General features: G+C 42.3%; 1 protein-coding gene across 1 annotated transcript in view; it reads left to right on the top strand.

Moving 5' to 3' along the window:
• The window catches only part of AFF3 (ALF transcription elongation factor 3), a 315,602-nt gene extending 303,005 nt beyond the window's left edge, over positions 1–12,597 (top strand). Inside the window, exons 17-21 of the mRNA XM_066176588.1 lie at positions 1,221–1,292; positions 3,697–3,790; positions 7,841–7,890; positions 8,022–8,236; positions 9,614–12,597. Of these exons, the coding sequence (XP_066032685.1) occupies positions 1,221–1,292; positions 3,697–3,790; positions 7,841–7,890; positions 8,022–8,236; positions 9,614–9,735 (553 nt within the window). The 3' untranslated portion in view covers positions 9,736–12,597. The remainder of the gene's footprint in view (positions 1–1,220; positions 1,293–3,696; positions 3,791–7,840; positions 7,891–8,021; positions 8,237–9,613) is intronic.
• The last annotated feature ends 6,740 nt before the right edge of the window (positions 12,598–19,337 follow it).

The following is a 19,337-nucleotide window of genomic DNA, read 5'->3' as shown; positions in this document are numbered from 1 at the left end:
GAGCTTTTAAAACAATAGCATTCTTTTGGACAGTGTTGGTGTGAAGACTTTCTTGCATGTTAATAAGTCCACTGGCATTTTATTCCACTTAGGGCTGTCTTCTCGTGCATTTCAGTGGATTGAGGCCAGCTTTCTAACTGGAAGGTTACTGAAAAAAATCAGATACCTTTTTTTTTTTTTTCTGTAAGAGAATAGTACATTCCATCTCTGCAATTTTTTCCCTTCTTTTTTTTTCCATCCCTGTAATTCCTCCCTTTTTTTTTTTTTCTTTCTTCCAAACGACAGAAAGCTCTTTCTTCATCTGCCTTGTCTTTTCTCATGGCAGTAAATATATGGTCCTAATTCTGGAAATGAATTTTGCTTACAGATCCATTGCTTTCAATAATGTGTATAGCTGTGGCTGTGTTGTAATGTGAATTGCTGTTGATCTCACTGCAACTCAAAAAAATGAGTGGTTTGCTAGGTATGCCTGTAGAAACAAAACGTTCATACTGAATCTTTGCACAGATACCAGAATTAGAATTTGAAATCAAAGGTAAGAAAAAATCACAAGCAGCTAATTATGGGGAACAGGTATTTTTCTGGAAGTGAGCCCAGAAGCACTGTGTGTTGTTCTAACCTTGTCTGTTGTTCAGGTATTCAGCTGGAAGCTGAGATTTCCAGAAACCAATTTGTGATTGCATAGCACATACACTCTTGAAACACCAGTGCTACCTCTGTGGATCTTTAATATTTATAGAGTTTGAATGTAATGTCATGTGAGCAAAAATAGCTCTGAGCCACATGTTCCCCCTCTGCCGTGCTGTGCTCGGAGGAGCAAATCTGGGTAGACACACTGAGAACTGGCAGGGTGAGGTCAGCACCAGCTTCCAGGCAGGCTGGCTGCCTTCAAACACTCTAAACCCCTTTCTGCATGAACTCTGTGTAACTGGGTCTCTGCAGCAGCAGAGGTTATTTTGGTAGGACAGTGTCACCTCGCCAGCTAGGCTCCCCTCTGGACTGATGGATGATCAAGAGAGTTGATGGCTGTTTAAAGAGTGCGGGGATGCACTGCTAATGGCAAAACAGCTCTGAAACACAACCAGGAAAAACATGTGTCTGGTAGCTTGAACAGATATGTATAAAGGGGCAGATCAAACGACATTGGCAGCATAGCTCTCTGATCAGTAATATAAAACTGTCTCATTTAACTCACATTGGCTTTTTTCTTCTTGCTTAAGGTATGCAGTGAGACTAAAAACCCACTCAGGCCCCAACGCCACGCCAGAAGACAAGCAGCTGGTAGCATTATGGTTAGTAGACCAAGCTTTCCTCAAAAAGCTTCTTTTCTGCAATGAGCCAGTTCTTGAAAATCAGATGTTGGATGCATTCAGATAGAATTATGTTCTGAGAATACTTTCTTCTCTGGGAAGGTCCAGCCCTTGTATCACTGTACCAAGTCTGCATTCTGTCTCTGTAAATAAGCAATTCGTACTTATTTATTGACTGTGACAGGTTGGCTATGGTACGTCAGTGTAATTAATTTTTAAATGCCTGATGGTTTGTTGTTTTTATGAGTGATGTACTTTTGTACCAACAGCTCGGTAAGTTCTTTCGTGGCTGACATTTTAGGCTCAATAATCATAAATTATATTCATATTATATGAAGGGCAATATGGTGATGGGCATAATTAAGCCTCTTGGATTATCTATTAAATTGAGATTTCTAAATATATATGTAAGCATTTTAGATTCTATAGGATGGTTTCTGATTGCTAGTAAAATACTAGAATGTTATTAAAATCAATTTTTAATTTAATATCTTTGTAGTTAATACATAAAACACCTATTACATGGTTACTGAGTCTCAGTAAGTGGACATTTACAATCGGCAAGTGTGTTTTTAACATCTATTAACCATCTGTTAAAAATCCAAATTAAATGCATCTTTAGCCTCCATAAAGCAGGAGTCCTAATTAATCATTTGTATAAAAAGGAACAAAATATTCGGAGATTTTTTTTTAATGCCCTTTCTCTGTTCACTGGTTTTCTGTGCCATCGGGAGGCCCACAGAATTCATTAGTGGCGATTGCTTTAAAAATGCTTAGGTGGGAAAATGACTAAAGAACGGTTAAAAAAGGACATATAAAGCCATATTACAAAGGCTTGCTGAGAGCTGCCGGAGCGCTTCGGTGCGTGCGGAAGCACATCCAAATTCAGGGAGCCGCTGCATCTGTTCCAGCAGGAGAAAGGTCAGCGCGAGGGAAAGCAGACGGAGCCTTCTCCGGGCGATGAATGGCAATCTTAACTCACCGTCTGCCAGCCAGCAGATGAGCTGACACCATTTGCATATGTGCTGTACCTGTGAAGGTGACAGAGGGAGAGTGATGGTGGTGGCTGCGCGGCCGCCGCATCCCGCGGCTGCTGCCGGCGCCCGCCGGGCAGGCTGCCAGCCCGTCCGCTCCCGGCCGCTTCTCCCGGGGAGACACTGTCCTCCAGCGGCCACGGCCGGGATTTCACCGCCGCGCTCCGGACAGCGGCCAGGCTGGCTCAGCAGCCCTGCCTGGCGTTGGGTTATTCCAGGGACAATTCGCCAATTCGACCCTGCTGAGTTGTGGGCAGCTCTTGGGTGCGGTGAGGTGGGGAGCACTCTGCACTTCCAAACTCAAGGCACCTTCTGGTGCTCCGGATTGGCTCCAAGACTAAATACTGCTTTTAAAAACGAGGCCTCTGCTGCCAAAGGAAAAGCAAAACACACAGGGTTTTTGCTTCGAAAGCAGCATTACTGTGGGGCACTTTCACACTTACCCCAGTTTTCACACGTTTTCAATACAAAAACCTTGCTGGGAAGAGGTGGTGGTGATTCTCAGTTTGGAAAATAGACTGGTGCACCTAAAGCCACTAGCAAAGAAAAGTGTATGTATCCTGAATACTGAATCTTGTGGCACATAACTATAGTCAATAGCCATTACTCTCATTTAATTGTGTAGTTTTAAAGGTGTGTGGCACTCTGCAGACTAACGAGGAGCACAGGGGCAGACAGTGCCAGTACAGCACATTGTTTTTCAGCCCACTGCTGGTTTCCTCTGGGGACCAAATCAGGCAAGTGGCCTGGGAATAGCCTCCAGGCTGCAACACAATCTCTCTTCTGGTTTCCTACAGAGAAGCTTGGTCACTGAAATCTGTGCCAAATCCAAAGTTTCCCTTTATCCCAGACATCTGCAACTGCTGGAAGGGACCACTGGGTGTATACAAAGTACATCTACTATAACTGAAGTTCACTACACAGACTCCAGGCTATGACAATAAAGTCCCAAGATAAGATATCTCACAAAGCTGTTTATGCATTTGCAAGGGGAAAAAAAAAAAAAGAAAAAAAAAGTGTATGTTGAGTTGTAGGATATCTCATGGGAGAGGTTTTGGTCAAGTGTGCAGACTTCAAGCCAGAATGAAGGCCTGGGAGCCCAGACCCTTCTAAGTATAGTTTGTTTAGTACCTCACTGGTAGCATTTGTCAGCATGACCTGCCCTGGCTGTAGTACCTAGCTCTGCTCATAAATCCATGTCAAAGTGTGAAGTACTGCCAACAAATGGTGTTAAAAACTGTAAGCAAGGTGCTGCCAACCTTCCATTCTGTATTAGTTTGAGGATTAAAGATATTCTGTGGAATTTCTGTTCAAGAGTCACCCTTTACTTTCTGCTCTCCCTTATATTCCAGTTACCGCTGCCTGGCCCTTCTGTACTGGAGGATGTTCCGACTCAAGAGAGACCACGCAGTCAAGTATTCAAAAGCGCTTATTGAGTATTTCAAGGTGCATTATTTATGGCATGTTTTTAGATCAATGTGTCTTTACAGGAGATACAGCATTTTACTAGAGCAGTAGCTGTGCTGGGATTAGTTTTTCCCCTGTGAAGTCAGTGGTGTTTTACCATAGACTCCCATGGCAACATCTGAGCTCTAGTTAGTTCAGTTATCTTCACAAGGGTCCCTCTTTGAAAAATACAAACTGTGACCCTTCACAAAGGATGATAGATTTGTTGTACTAACAAACAACAAAGGTATTTTCAGATTATTCTTGGTCAATTGTCTAGTGCTGTCCAGCTCTGTTGTGAGTAGGTTTTGCAGATTTTGCCCTTTGGGATTACACTTCCCACGAGTTGAAGACTTTGACCTAGATGAGTCCTCAGATGCAGCCCTCAGATGCAGACTCAGCAGCATCAATAGGTAGGACAGTGCAGTGGGACATCTTATCCAGGGAACTTTCTAACAGCCCACACTGAGTTCAACAGGAGTTGCAAGAAGCATCGGAGGGCAGATAGACCACCAGCCATGTACTTGGCATGGCACTGTTGGCTTCTCCTTCCTGCTTTGCTTCACCTGTTACTGCTTCCATTTTTCACTTCTGACAAGTCCAGGCACTGTTTATTTTGAAAAAGACTGAAAGTCTCTCAAAGTATTTTAATATATTTTCCTTGACAGGCAGCCTTTCTCTGGCAGGTATCTCAGGCACAAAATCTTTCAGGTGAAGCTCACCTTGCAGTCAATCCATCCAGCATGTGAAGTACAAGCACAAAAATTATCCTTTATCTTTCTAATTAAAAAACAACAACAAAAAAAAGAACAAACATACAAATGTTTTAAGACAAACTGCTTTGCGAGACCTGAACAGCCATTTATCTTTGAACACAGGGCTCATCTGTTGGGGTTTTTTTGCAGACAGAAGAACCTTGAAATGAAAAACATCCATCCTTTGACATTTTGGTAATAAAAAATTCAAATACAAGCACGAATGCTTATGACCAAATTCTGAACACATGAAGACAGGGAAGGGAATTGACAGATCCGTTATTGTCAAATGGAAATTGAAGTCAATGTAACTGCTTGAAAAATCTAGCAATATATAATTCAACACGTTATGTTTCTCTAACAATTACCTGATTTCAGGGGAAAGAAATATGCGCTTATTGAAGTACTTTATTTTTCTTGACCAGTTCAGAGATTAGCTGTATTAAGAACAGCTCTCAACCACGTAAAATGTCTCCTGCTAGCAGACAGAGACTGTTTCACAGCAAACATAAAATGGACTTAACTGTACTGTAGCCAAGAAGAGTTTGGTTTTTTGCAGAGCTGCTGACACAATGATAGCATAGCTTCACATTAGAAAGTGTTCTCACCTTTAAAAGCAAAAATTGAAAAAAAATTCCATTTGCTATAATTTTCAGTGGAAAACAGGCCAATTCTCCACTTCGTTCATATTTGGTATCTAAAAGCTTTCAAAACCAAGTGACATGAAATGCTGACTGCATTAAGAACTTCCTTATATATTATCAATCAGAGAAAGATTTTAAATCTTGTCACACATTTGCAGGGAAAATCAGACACGCTTTTCTGTTAGAAAAGAAAAGAATACTATTTAAATTTCCTGTAAGTGTTTTATTTCCATCATTAAAAAAAAATGCAGCAGAGAATTAAAAAGAAGGCACAGATATTCAGAGGCCAGCATATATGAAAGCATAAAGAAACCAGGAGAGTGGGTTGCAGTAGGGAAAGTGGGATAAGAGATGGTCCCTTACAACATTATATTCTTTAGAATTCTTATCCCCACCTTTCTGGTGCAGAACTGAGAGGAAGCTGAAGCAATACACCCTAAACATGAGAAAAAAGGTGTTTGGGAAGTTGTACAGTAAGGCAGAGGTTGGTTACATTTACAGTGGAAGTATTCTTGACTCCAGTGTTCAAGTTTTCCTGCTTTCCACTCTGTAAGTAAACAACAGGTACTCAGTTTCCATTACACTAGAAAGATGAAGACAAGTAGTTCTGAGAGAGATCAGAAAAGAAAGGGGAAAAAAAATCTATTCTGCAGCAGGATCAAGTGCTGAGGATTCCCATGTTGGTTCTATTCAAGATGCTAAATGAGAAATTTTCCTTTTTTATCTTTTCACATCTTAGCTTTTCCTGTCAAAATAAAAAGAAAAAGAAAGCCTTCTGAAGGAAGAACCCCTTGTGGGACACTCTAAAGATTATTTTTTATATCGTGTACCTGGGACATAGAAGTCAAAATGCAGGAAGAATGACAGGGTACACACAGCACTGGTATGATCACTGCTAAAATACAGCCAGTGCTGCGGTGCACATAAAAGGTGTGGAAACCCAAGAGGCAGTTCAGAAGGCACATTAAAACTGAGAAAACAAACTTTTTTGGAGAGAGGCTCAGGAGATGTGTCCAGTTTAGTGCCGAATGGGTTAAGAGGTCATTGTGTACATGGAAACAGAGCTGATAATTTCCAGATTACATGCAGTTCTCCTGGCTTTGGACCAACAAAATCCCAGAGCTAGGACTGAAGTTAGGAAGATTCAATCTTGAAACTGTGAAACGACATTTGTTTTTCTAATTGTGAGGCCTGCTAAACATAGAACAGGACATAGAAGAACAAAGAGGATAAATAGTGTCTAAGGATTTCTGTATGGCTATCTGTGCTTTTTAGAAAGAATAAAAAAAGATAGATTTTAAAAGTAATGTAGCTTCTTTTAGAAGTGCCATGATTGGTGGAAAACCACATTGCAGATTGTGTGCACTGCAGGATTACTCCTGGCCTTGAAATCCATGAACATCTGAAGCCCCGAGTTTACCATTTTCCTTCCTAAGCCATGAGAGACTAAGAGGTTTTGTACTGCTGGTACTGCTTATAACTCCTGCAGTTTACAACACCTGCAGCCTTGCATTTAAAACAGTATCCATAAACAGATCTGAAGCTGAAGGACTTTGTCTGGTCCCACATGGATGTCAAGAAGAGAGGGCTGTTCTCCAGCACACAATTACCTGCAGGTTTGGCTTCAGGGAGCACAAAGAGGTTACTTTCCTCTGAAGAATCAGACTGGGTATTGCTGAATGTGAGACCATGGATGGAATGGACTAAGAGAGCTTGGTTTCTTAGACTTCTTTCTCTCAGGCCTAGGACTACATCAGTCACTTGGGAGAGGGGTGGAGTTTTTCCACAGGTTAAATGGTCGGGAACCAGTGAGTGAATCCCCTCCAGCTCCTCGTATTTTCACGACTAAAATCATTTTAGCTATCCAGTCTCTATTACTGCTGACACCTGAATTTCTTCTGCTCTGTAAATATAGCACTCGTACAAGGTACCCTCTCCTCAAGCAATGAAATTCTTGAGCCTAAGCACAGTATACCAGAGTCTTAATGACTCCAGGCATACAAGAGACCACAGTAAATGATCAAATGGCCCCTTCTGGGGTTCTCTGGGGAATCCTTCAGCTATAAAAACCACCAATCTACACGGGCAGCCTCTGACCTTGTGAATGCTGTCATGTTTGGACCAAGGGGAACAGCTCCATGAGGAGCAATCATGAGCAAGATTTTTGAGCCTGGTGGTTAAAACACCCACCTGAGCTGCAGATTCTCAGATTCATATCCCTGTGGATGCCAGGCTGAGCAGATTAACACAGTCTTGCAGGTCCTAGGGGAATGACATTTGTCATTGGGGGCAGGAGAGTGGGAGGAAATCTTTCTGATTTTCTTCAGCACAAGAAATTCCAGTCTAAACTTTACAAAGAGTCCTGCAGCACTTTTTTTTTCCTGAATTCCTAGCATTTCTGTGAAAAAATTCCATTTCACCTAATGTTTTTCTAGTCAGCCCCTATGCCAGGGTGTTAAAAAGTCTATGTTTCAAGTCTGTTCTGCAGCACTGCTTCATCATAACATCAAACTAGGCTGACTGGGTTTACTGCATCATGAGATGCAATTGCATCACTTTCTTTACATTTCCGTACTTTTATACTCTTTAATGTTTTCATTTTGTAGTCTTACATAAATTATATGCATTGTGAATTACTCTTTGTTTTCCAGAATTCATCAAAAACTGCCCAGAACCCATCTCCTTGGGGTGCCAGTGGAAAGTAAGTTGCACAGAAACTTATACCAGATTGGCAGTTAGAAATCATGCATTTTTTACCTCTGGTATGTTCTGAAACTCTCATGGTTTTAATTCCAACACCTTTTAAATAACTGTATTAACATTGGTTTCTAGGAGCACAGGAACTCCATCACCTATGTCCCCTAGCCCTTCTCCAGTCAGTTCAGTAGGATCCCAGGGGAGCACGGGGGCCCCTTCCCCATCTCCTATCATCAGCATCCCACAGCGCATTCATCAGATGGCCGCCAACCACGTCAGCATCACCAACAGCATCCTGCACAGCTATGACTACTGGGAGATGGCTGACAACCTGGCCAAGGAAAACAGAGGTGAGTGAGGCAAGGCAATGGACTGTTCTAGAAGACTGTCACATGATTTGGATCAGGAAAATAACTTATTTTGATATGAAACCTGTCTGCAAAGTAGGGCTGCAGAGATTATTTCTTTCTTCAGTCTGCTTCTAGTCTGTTCCAAAACAGCCCAAAAAGGCAATTTTGATAGCTGTCTTGCTCAGAAGAGTTGAGCCAAGACTTGTCACAGACAGGTCACAGACTTGGCTGTGAGTAGCACTTACTGCCATCTGTGCATTCTAGAGAGGAAGGTTTGTGGGAGGTAAAACAGCTTCCTACCCCCAACGACATGGAGCTGCATGGGATGTGTTTAGCCAGACCACATCAAAAAGCAGGAGCACATCTCCTTTCTGCAGAAGGAATGAACAGCCCCTAGGCCTCCCCCATCCATATTAGACGCAGATTGGAACAAGCTGCCTGCAGCAGCCATCTCTTAGGTGAACTGGTTTCCATGAGCAAATGCCTCAGCATCTGACTTGATAGTGAAGTATTCCTTGGTTTTCAGGCTAATTTGTGTCTTTAGGGCAATGACATGGGTAAGATCTGAGTCAAAACAAGGGCACCTAAGTGAAGGGATGTAGATATGATTTGGGGGGGCTCATCTCCCTTTGCAGTTGATGGAGCTTTGTTCAATACAAACAGCAGTTCAGGATGCTGTTCAGTCCACCCTGAAAGGGAGACAAGGATACAGTTCAGTGAAGTACCCTTACCTAAACTGCCATCCAGAACTCTCCTGCACATCCTGTGTTAGATCTGCCAGTCCAGGCTGTAAGTATCAACTCCCTGAGAGTATCTCAAATGGGCGCTACATGCCTCTGAGTAGACAACTGAATTGTCCCTATCCATGGCACAGGGGTTGGAACTGGCTGATCTTTAAGGTCCCTTCCAACCCAAACCATCCTGTGATTCTAAGTCCTGACTGGCTAGTTAGCCAAATTACTCTTTAGGCTGGGTTGGCCATGTTGTACAGGCCTCTATTTCTCTGCCATGGTAGCTTTAGTAGCTAGCATATCACAAATGTGTCATTGGACACTTGCGTGTGGACTTTCTGATCTACTTGTCCTCAGTCTCAGAATAAATCTTGCCCAGAGTCTGTTTGTTTTATCAAGACTCAATGAAAAGCAAAGCTGAAGAACTCACTGCTTTGTTCTTTAAAAAGAAAATTGTTGTGCATCAGCCTGTAACATCATGAACCACGGGGCTTTAAAATTAATCTCACCAGCATTAAACTTTCATTCCCATGGAATCTTCAGCCTGACTCAATTTGCAAGAGAATAAAATCTGTTAAAGGGTGACAAGTAGCATATAAAGATTCACTCTTCTGATGGGGAATCTTTTTTTTTTATTTCCCCACAGATTTTTTTAACGACTTGGACGCATTGATGGGACCTATCACCTTGCACAGCAGTATGGAGCATTTAGTTCAGTACACTCAACAAGGACTCCACTGGGTGCGGAATAGCGCTCACTTGTCGTAATGACTGTGTGCCATTCACATGGACAGTATCCCTTTCATGGATAATTCAGTTATTCTGGACACTGTGCTACAGAAATAGTCAGCTACAGCATTGATCCAAACAAAGGTGAACATTACTTCAACACTGAGCAAAATTCTTCTGAGTGTAGACACGTATGTGCGCAGAGGGACAATATTCAATGATGTCTCTTCAGAATGAATTGTTCTGTATCACTCTCCAAACATTTTCATACACTAGAAATACTATAAAGAACTGATCTTAATGCACAAATGTACTCTTTCTATTCTTGTACCGAAAAACTCAGAAACCAAAATCTTATGGGTTGATTGAATAAGTGCAATAAGCACAGATCCCTATTCAGGAAAGCTCACAATAGATTCTTAACTTTAAGCTTGTACTGAAATCCTGATGACTTCAGCAGAGCTTAAGCACATACACAGGGGCTTTCCTGAACTGGAATGAATGAGGGCAAATCGTAGACATGGAGAATTTTTACTGTGAGCATGGTCACATCACAGAAGTTTCCATATTAATGTGCCATCTCCCTGTTACTTCTCCTCTGGAGCACAGAGAGGAGTTGTGTAGTCCGCATGTGGTCAGAGAAAGACAGCATTCCTTCATGTGCAATAAGTTTCAACAAATTGCATGCATTTCTTTATCTCCTGTCTTCTTAAATAACTTTATATCTCGTTCAGCTCCTCACCAACAGTGCAACCTACAGTATCAAGCAAAAGGAAGGCCTGAAAACAGATATTCTGATAGCAAGAACTTAAAAGAGATGGTGGAAAATTGCATTCTGTTACTGACAGTAAATAGATAAGGAAAAAATATGGCAAACAGTAATCCACTTAGGAAGGGAAATGCATTAATTTCAGCTGCACACACACAGAGACAGATATTTATAAGAGTTGTTGGCTTTGCATGGGAAGGCTTCATCCCACAGATTTTGACTTTCATATCTTTTTCATCCAGCAGAAGCTTGCAACATTTTCTTCCAGGCTGTATGGGAGCATTACATGCAATTTCCTTTATCCGGGAAGCTGAGTTTGCTGCTCATCAGGCTAAGAACTGTTTCCTATCATAATCCTCTCACTCTTCATGCATAATCCTCAACTAGGCTTTAACGTTTCTTGATTTATGGGATGTTTTCAGTTCCTGTTGACAGGCTGTGTTTTTCATGCCAGAAGAATTAATCCCACAATAATTGAAATTTAATTTGGGTCAGATGAGGTCAAGGCCAGTTCATATCAACTGTGCTTGCATTCAGTGTAGTTTTGTTCATTTTCAGTGGTTTTCACATATTTAGAGGGTTTTTTTCTATATTGGAAAGAATTTATTTTGCAATCAGATTTGCTGCCTTTACTCAAATCAGCAGCACCAGTGACTTTCAATGGACTGTTCTTGTCTGAGTCATTAGTTGAACCCCTTTACTGTTATTTTCTAATCTAATTTGCTTACGTATTAAGAAAATGTGAGTACAAAAGAGACACTTTATGTAGAAGATACAAGTAGAAGTAACCACTGATAGAAATGGTTGATTAATTGGTCCTTGTTGCCTTTTTCTTTCCGTCCCCCATTTTTGAAGAGCTGCATTTTGAAGAAAAGATACCAAACAATATGGCACAATTTCTCAGTCAAATGTCTTTGGTAGCACAGACTCCATGTACCCCATGGTAAAGAGTGGGTTTGTGAGCACACTGAGCCCCACATAGCTGTGATTTTCTGCCGAGGCTGCTCACCATAACTCCAGCTATTGCTCAGACTTGGAGCATTCACTGTGTTCTCTGAAGCAGCCACCAAGGAACTGCTCTGCCCCAAGCCATCCTGGGCCAATATTTATCTGCCCATCGGTGCTCAGATACTTCTCCCCAAGAGAATCCCTGTGGCTGTGGTCACCTCTTAGCGTGGACTTGAGTGTTACAATGTGGCTGGCTGTAGGAGAGAACATGTACTTGCCTTTAAATGAGAAAATACGTGACCTTTGGGTCTTGCCGTCACCCTTGGCCCTGGCTGTCACCCACCCCAGAAGGAACACAATTTGTTTCGTCACAAGTATCATGGAGAACTTGATCGGTGCCTTTCTGTTTATCACTTGCCTGATCTCCAGCTGTGGAAGTCTGTCAGGATTTGCTAGACTAGTAGCAATGGATTCTGTCAGCTGCTTCAATGCCATCTGCAGGTACTGTGGGATTTCTCCTCAGATCAGGAAAGTGAAACTCCAGCTAGATTAGCTTCTGTTTTCATTGACGGTGCCTACGATGTTTATCTTCAGATAAGTTTGGGGGTTTGGGAGCTCTTTCTGATATTTAATGTTAAGAAATTTTAGAAGTAACTACTTGCCTTAAATGGAGTTTAGTTTTATTGCACACGTGGCATTTGAGTTTCAAATATGAAAATTTGAAGCATGTTTATTTTACTAAGATCGGGATATTTTTCTTAATCATGATGAACTCTTTGTACGGATATAATATGTCAAGAAACTTCAAAGAAATGCAAGAATTAATGGTGTTCTGTTGTAACATTTCCAAGTACTAAGCATCTCTGTAGATTATTGTCATTTCCTGTACATTGCTCTTAATATTTCAGCTAAAATACCTATTGCTTCCATGGAAATCTTTCTGGTTTTTAGTTTTTGTGCTGGCATCATCTGTGTTGTCTGATGAGCACACTGAGCCTTAATTTCTGGTGGTGCAACAGGATGAATGGATTAGAGGGTTTGGCCTCTCCATAAGGTTTCTTGCAGCTATCTTATTTTAGTGAGGTTATTTAGAATACTCTTTTGTGCAGGCTGTTTGCTGTGTAGGGTTGCTGCTGATTGGATGACTGAATGTGGCATGGTGACAACAAATACTTAATTTCATCTTCTTAGGGGCTGGTCTGCAAAAGTGCATGTGACTTTAGGTCTGGTCCAGTTAAGCATATGCACCACTTTAAGAACCTGAATAGTCTTAGGCATATCACACTGTGAGTCAAAGATGCTCTGTGTGTTTTGGATAGGACCAGAGGAGACTGTCCTTTGCAGTTCCATGAAAGACACTGCCTTATTTTAATCTGCTGTAAAAGTCCAGGAACATGTAGGCTTCTTTAGCCATAGCAACATTCAGGTTCAATTTTGGAAAAGTAAGAAGTCATTCTGTACAAATCCAGAAGGATTATGCCTGGAGGAAGAGGTTTGCTTAAAAACAGAGGCTTCTGAATCAGTAAGAGTTGATACAGCAATGGGAATGGATTCAAAGGAACGGTGTATTGCAGGTGGACTTGACAAATCCAGAATGGCCTATAGGATCCCCACAGACAGCAAGATCATACAGAGCCCTTGGCCTTAATCCTTTAGAGTACGGCATGGTGACATGAGTGTCAGGTAAGAACAAAGCGTATGCAGAGGTTCAAGTGTGGTCAAAAGCCAGGCATAGTCCTTCCTGTCACGTGGCAGGGTACCCCAACTGCCTGTTTGCCTATTTCTTTTGTCCAAATAACAGAGAGCTCCAAAGGAAGAGATTATAGTGAACAGAAGACCTTAGGTAAAGGAGGTTAAGAGGATCAAGCCCCAAGTGTAGATACAAACACATATGTATATACTGTAAATCTAAATAGTAATAAAAGTTACTGAGCATGAAGGATATTACTAGTGCCTACCATTGATCATCAAGTACTCATCACTGAGCAGCCATATCACCTCAGAAGTGCAGTAGCTGTTGTCAAAATAATTTGTGTAGCTAATTAATTTATATGAAATGCACTTTTGGGACTGTGCCATAGTATCTCTTTTGTAATACAAATGTTCAACCATTTTTCATGGCTACTGATTCAAATCTGAAATGTCAGGATAACTTTTCTTCCCCAGATGAGGACATACACTTAGACCTGGCTAATCTGTACTTAGTTTATCTACCCAAGAGACTTTAGTAGTCACCAGCCTTAATGCATGTACAGTATATGCGATTCACTGACTTAGTTGTAGGTTTAATCCAAATGAAATTGGAATTTGCAAAATGACTTGGATTAATGGCATCTGCCTAGATATCCCGCAGATGTGACATTCAATGATTCATGATTTTAAGCAGGAAAGTTTGAATTTTATGTAAATAACAGTGGGTGAATTCCTTGATCTTTTTACAAGACGATTTTTTAAAAATTAAAAGATTGTCAGAGCAATAGGTTTTTTAGCTCTCCTAAATTTTGGCAGGTCGTGGGTTCATGGTAAAAGCTATATTAAGAGCATCTCCTTCTGCAATATGCCTTGTCTTTACATAATCCTCTTAAAGCTTAATATGTCAGAAAGAAATGTTTCTTGTTCACAGTGATAACAACGTTTCCCTCCCCCATTCAGGGAGAATCTCCAAACTAAAGAATAAAATCTCCTGGCACAATAAAAATATAAACAATGCCTGAAGTGCATAGACTTGTTAAGGTAAAAACAGAAATCTGTCTGTTAGGTCTGTTAGGCACAGACCTAACATGCCTCTCCTTTTGTGTTTGAAACTAAAGAATTTGTCTAGTTTTCATGTCTTAAAAATGCCTGGTTGGTCTGATCAGTATCATAATTACAACTGTTACATTAGGTTATTTGCTGCGCATCAAGGGCTGGGAAGGCATGTAATTATAGATAAATTTGTCAGAATGCATTCAGAAAAGCATTTGGTTGATCTTACATCTAGTATGTCTCAAAAAATGTGGAACTGTGTCTCTCAGCCAATATTGTTAGCATGAAAATTTAGCTACTTTGCTGTCTCCCACAAAGTTGCTGTTTCCCCTCAAAAAGGCCGACTCCATTTCCGGTGTCACTGGCCCCAGTGCTGTAAATTGCTCTTAAGGTTAATTAACAAACTGGCAAAGTCACTTTAGGTCCTGTTTGTGCTAATCTGACTAAAGCTACGGAGAGGAAAAGTGCTAAGATTCAGAGCATCCATTGGTCTCTCAAAAGACTATGGTTTTCCTCAGTGAGATCGGTGAGATCTGCCTAGGGGTATTTCTTCAAGTAATTCCTCCACCTCCACTTGCTGTCTAGCCCTGTTGCTCTTGGTAGCCCACAAGTATGCCTGACTTTCAGGGGTGTTTCCTACTTTGGCAGCCCAAGCTAGCTTTCCAATGGGGTGCTGGGACATGGAGCAAGTAACTCACAGGTTGCATAAAGGGCTTGGCTTTTGCCCCCAAAACCAGCAACAAATACACCAAGATTCCATCACTTTTGCAACTTGTGTAGCTTGAATTTCACACGCTTCAGCTTGAAGCCCAGCCTTATCCCTTCTGCCCTCAAAGAATTCCAGAAAGTTCAAGGAAAACAACAGAATTAGGGGAGAAAAAGGGGGATTTCCTCTGTCCCACAGCACTTAGTCGTTTTTGGGAGCAAATACGGTGAACAGCATGAATGATAAGGCATTCAGGTCTCATGTTTCTCATATGTACTAACACAGGGATACTTAACATTTATCTGCCTCATAGGGCTTTATGAGAACTAATTAATGTTTGCAAATCACTTTGTATCCTCAGAAGGAAAGTATGTTGAAGAGCAATGGAAAAAACTGCTAAGTACACTGGATGAATTTCACCCCTGAGTCCAGAGCTACAAGACGCACAAAATCCGTAAATACTATGTAAGCTCTCAGTGTAAGCACCAGAGTGTATAAAACTTGTGCTTAGTGCCGATGGCTGTCACAGCCTAGGTGAAATTGCCATTCCCAGAGTATCTATGACTTTGATCCTGGCAGAGACCAAGAATCACAACAGTACATAACGGGACAAACAGCACAGATTAACAAAGTGCTGCATGGCCATCCTAAGAATTTCAAATCTTTTTATGTTTCAGTCACTTTGTATTTCTCCAACAGAAATTTGTACAAAGTGTGTTCCTCAAAACAGCCTCAGAAGTGTTCAAATAATTTATTAATCCAAATCCAGCTTCACATAACTTCGAATCAATGGAAATTTTCTTTTAGAATAGTGCATTGCAGTTGCTTAACAAAATGTTTTAAAAAGAAGTCTCTCACAACAAAATATGTGTCTGATTTTGATGCACATTACCAGTAACCAAAGTGGGAAGTCAGAGATAGGTTGGGAGCAAAATGTTCAGGGAGTGACCTTCCTAAATCACACCATTGTTAGCCAGTATCCCCGGAGCAAACTTCCAGCTCTGTTCTGACACATTACCCCTAGAAGTTATCAATAAAGCACTTCACCAAGGAGTGAACACCAGTCAAATCAACAAAATGCTTCTAACGTGGTTCATGTTATTCAGTCAATCCTAACAATTCCTTTCTTAGCAGTAGTTATCTTTTTCCCCTCCACTTGGCATTCTTACATACAGAATTCTCACCCTGTCAACAGACATGAAAGAAAACATTTCCTGCAGGAACAAGCTGGACATAGATAACATTTACGAAAGGACAGGCCCTTCTTCTTCTCACTTTCATCTTGGAATATACCTCTAGTTAAAAAAAGCATATTTTCCTTGGCAGTTTAGATTTATCATAAAATCATAGCAGGGTTTGGGTTGGAAGGGACCTTGAAGATCATCTAGTTCCAACCCCACTGCAGTGGGCAGGGACACCTTTCACGAGACCAGGATGTTCAAAGCCTCATCCAGTCTGGCCTTGAACACTTCCAGGGATGGGGCATCCACAGCTTCTCGAGGCAACCTGTTCCTGTGTCTCACCACACTCACAGATATGAATTTCTTCCTTAGATCCAATCTAAATTTACCCTCTTTCAGTTGAAAACTGTTTCCCCTTGTCCTGTCACTACAGGCCCAAGTAAAGTCTTTATCTATCTTTCTTATAAATCCCCTTTTTGTACAGAAAGACCACAGTAAGATCTCCCTAGAACTTGCTCTTCTCCAGGGTGGACCCCAGCTCTCACAGCCGGTCTTCACTGGAGACACGCCCCATCCCTCTGACCATCTTCATGGCCTCCCCTGGACCTGCTCCAACAGGTCCATGTCTTTCCTGTTCTGGAAACCCCAGAGGTGGACACTGCACTCCAAGGGGTGTCTCACAACAGCAGAGGAGAGGGGGCAATCACCTTCCTCGACCAGCTGGTCATGCTTTTTTAGCTTTCTGGGTTGCAAGGGCACATTGCTGGCTCATGTCTAGCCTCTCATCCACCAGCACCCCCAGCTCCTTCTCAGCCAGACTGCTCTCAGTCAGTACATCCTTCATCTGTATTGATACTGGGACTTGGACAAACACAGGGACAGGACCATGTAATTGACCTTGTTGGGCCTCATGAGGTTTACATGGGGGTCCTCTCAAGGTCCTCTGGATGCTGAGATCCCTTCTGCAGTTCTCAACATTTTCTTCCTCAACTCCGTCTCCCGGCTTGCAACATGCAGGACAAGGTGGAGTTGAAATTGGTCACAGGAAAAAGGTGAAAGGCAGTGCAGAGCTGCTCCAAGCAGTTCAGGACTTTCCTTTCTTCTCATTCCCGCCCCATCTGTGGGACTGGCATCCTTTCTCCCATTATTTCTAGCGGGAGAATTCAGTTCCCTCTTGAGGAAGGACAGTGAGTGCTGTTGAGTCCATGCACAGTTTTTGACAGCTCTTCTCCTCTGCAGGAGAGCAGGAAGGCAAATGAGAGGGACCAGTAATCTGGGGACCAAAAGCCCTTAGTTCTGGTGACTCAAATACCTTGTGTGAAACAGCAGTGCAGCTGGAGGGGTGCCAGCAGCATCTCCTGGCCCAATGCCTTGGCCTGACTGTGCTACCAATCCACTGGAGTGAGCTTTGCCATTTCACGGCCCTGCAGTAGAACCAGCAGGAGCTGGTGGTCTCACCTGTACAATGACCTTCTTTAGGCTGTGGAGGATACACAGTCAGCCTTGTAACAATTCACTGGGGTTAAATAGGAAAAGAAGATGGAGTGAGAGAAGAAAAAAGAATCTGATTTAAACACTGAGGTTGGAAATCACCTCATCTTGTACTGAAGGTCTAAAATAAGCACAATGAATCTCACCCTAGAAATGTTTGTTTGTCTCCACTGGCTAAAAAGAGGGTTTAGGTAACTAGCTCAGATACAGAGGTGCTGTAAATCCCACCAGAGGTTTATGGTCATACCTATTGCTGACAGGAAAGCCTGATGAAATTGGTAAATATCTCAGGATGTGCTGAGGCCAGATGGGACTGAGATCATGTTGGGAGGGAGCACATGTGCAGGAAAATAGGTATGTGGTAAATACATTTATTTCTCAGATGTTTTAAGCATATGTTTCAGACCTGGACCACCTCTTGACCACTCTATAATTTACTAGGCCTAAATCCAAAGTAGATCCTTGAGAACTGAACGTGCACCTATTTCTATTAAGATTACTGAAATATCAAGAAAATACATTTTACAGTTTACTAAGCACTTGCAGGCACTTTTTCCTTATGTTGCCTGGAAGTAGAGCTGGCCTCCTTTAAACAAGGAGAAAGACTGTAGACTACAATCTTTTCTCTAGACTACGAAAGAGATGAAATTGGCTGTGAGCCTAAGTGAGGCCAATATCACTTTTTTATGTAAATTCAACAGCATTTTTCAATTCATTATGTGAAAATGGGAATTTTATCCACGATGAACAGCTCATAGGCCACACAGGGACACCTAAAGCTCATGGCTCGCCAGCAGACCAGTAGTCCCACAGCAGCTCCTTGGGCTGGCTTCCCTTGGTGGAGGCAGAAAGAGCAGTGGTGGTTTGGGAGCTCCAGAGCAGCCAGGTCAAGGTGGGCTTGCAGTGCCATTGTCTCTTTCTGTGGATGGCAACAGGAGGGGCAGGAGCCAAAGCAGAGGAGCCAGGCAGTGTTAGAATTGCTCTCTGGGCAGTAATCCCTGGTCCTCCTGTGTAGGGGCGTTGTTCCATGCTGACCGTGGCAGATGGAGACAACAGCCACAGTAACAAATCATGGCTGCATACACGTACTGCTTTTGGCAACTCCCTGCCTTCCTGGGCATATTATTTATGGAAACCTGGACTCCAGTGGTGTCTGCTGGCCAGTGCCATGTTGCAGTAGGCATCCTACAGAGACTGTCCGTGGAGTTGCCACCATGCAGAAGTCAAAACCCAACCACACTGTGGATGGATGAGGGAAACAAAAGGGTGTGGAAGACAGTAGAGAGTGGGCAAAATAACAGGAGGCTTACATTTGTCATTACTTCTCATGCCAGTTGCAACGATCACAGGGTTCCCTCCCCATTTCCCATGCTGCTTGTAGCACCAGTGGCTGAAAAGGCAGTGTGGCAATCCCAGTGTGGGATCAGCTGTTGACTGGCAGTGCAGACAGCACACAACAAGGTACTGGTGCACTGCAACTCTTCCCCATTTCTCTTTTCACACAGCAAACTCCTGAGTGAGGTTCCCTGGCCAGGTGAGGTATGCAGAGACCAGTTTATGACTAGAATTATTTTTGTAACAAACCACAGAGGTTCATTTCCATATTTCGTTTACAGCAACAAATGTCAGCGGATTTTTTGTAAAATTATTCACGTGGAGATGGCTTTGTTTGCAGCTCATAAAATAACGCTCATGTTGCTCTCTGAGGATGTGCTACCCGAGGCCTCCCCACCCTGCTACAGCAGTTTATCTTTCTGCTGCCCATAATCCCACGATATGTCCCTATACAGCTGGCAATATT

The sequence above is a fragment of the Chamaea fasciata genome, unplaced genomic scaffold (genome assembly GCF_029207755.1).
Source record: "Chamaea fasciata isolate MVZ Bird 193981 ecotype frontalis unplaced genomic scaffold, bChaFas1.0.hap1 SCAF_2, whole genome shotgun sequence".
NCBI classification, from domain to species: Eukaryota; Metazoa; Chordata; class Aves; order Passeriformes; family Sylviidae; genus Chamaea; species Chamaea fasciata.
The sequence above is the reverse complement of the archived record's forward strand: the minus strand, read 5'-3'. Positions and strand labels throughout refer to the sequence as shown.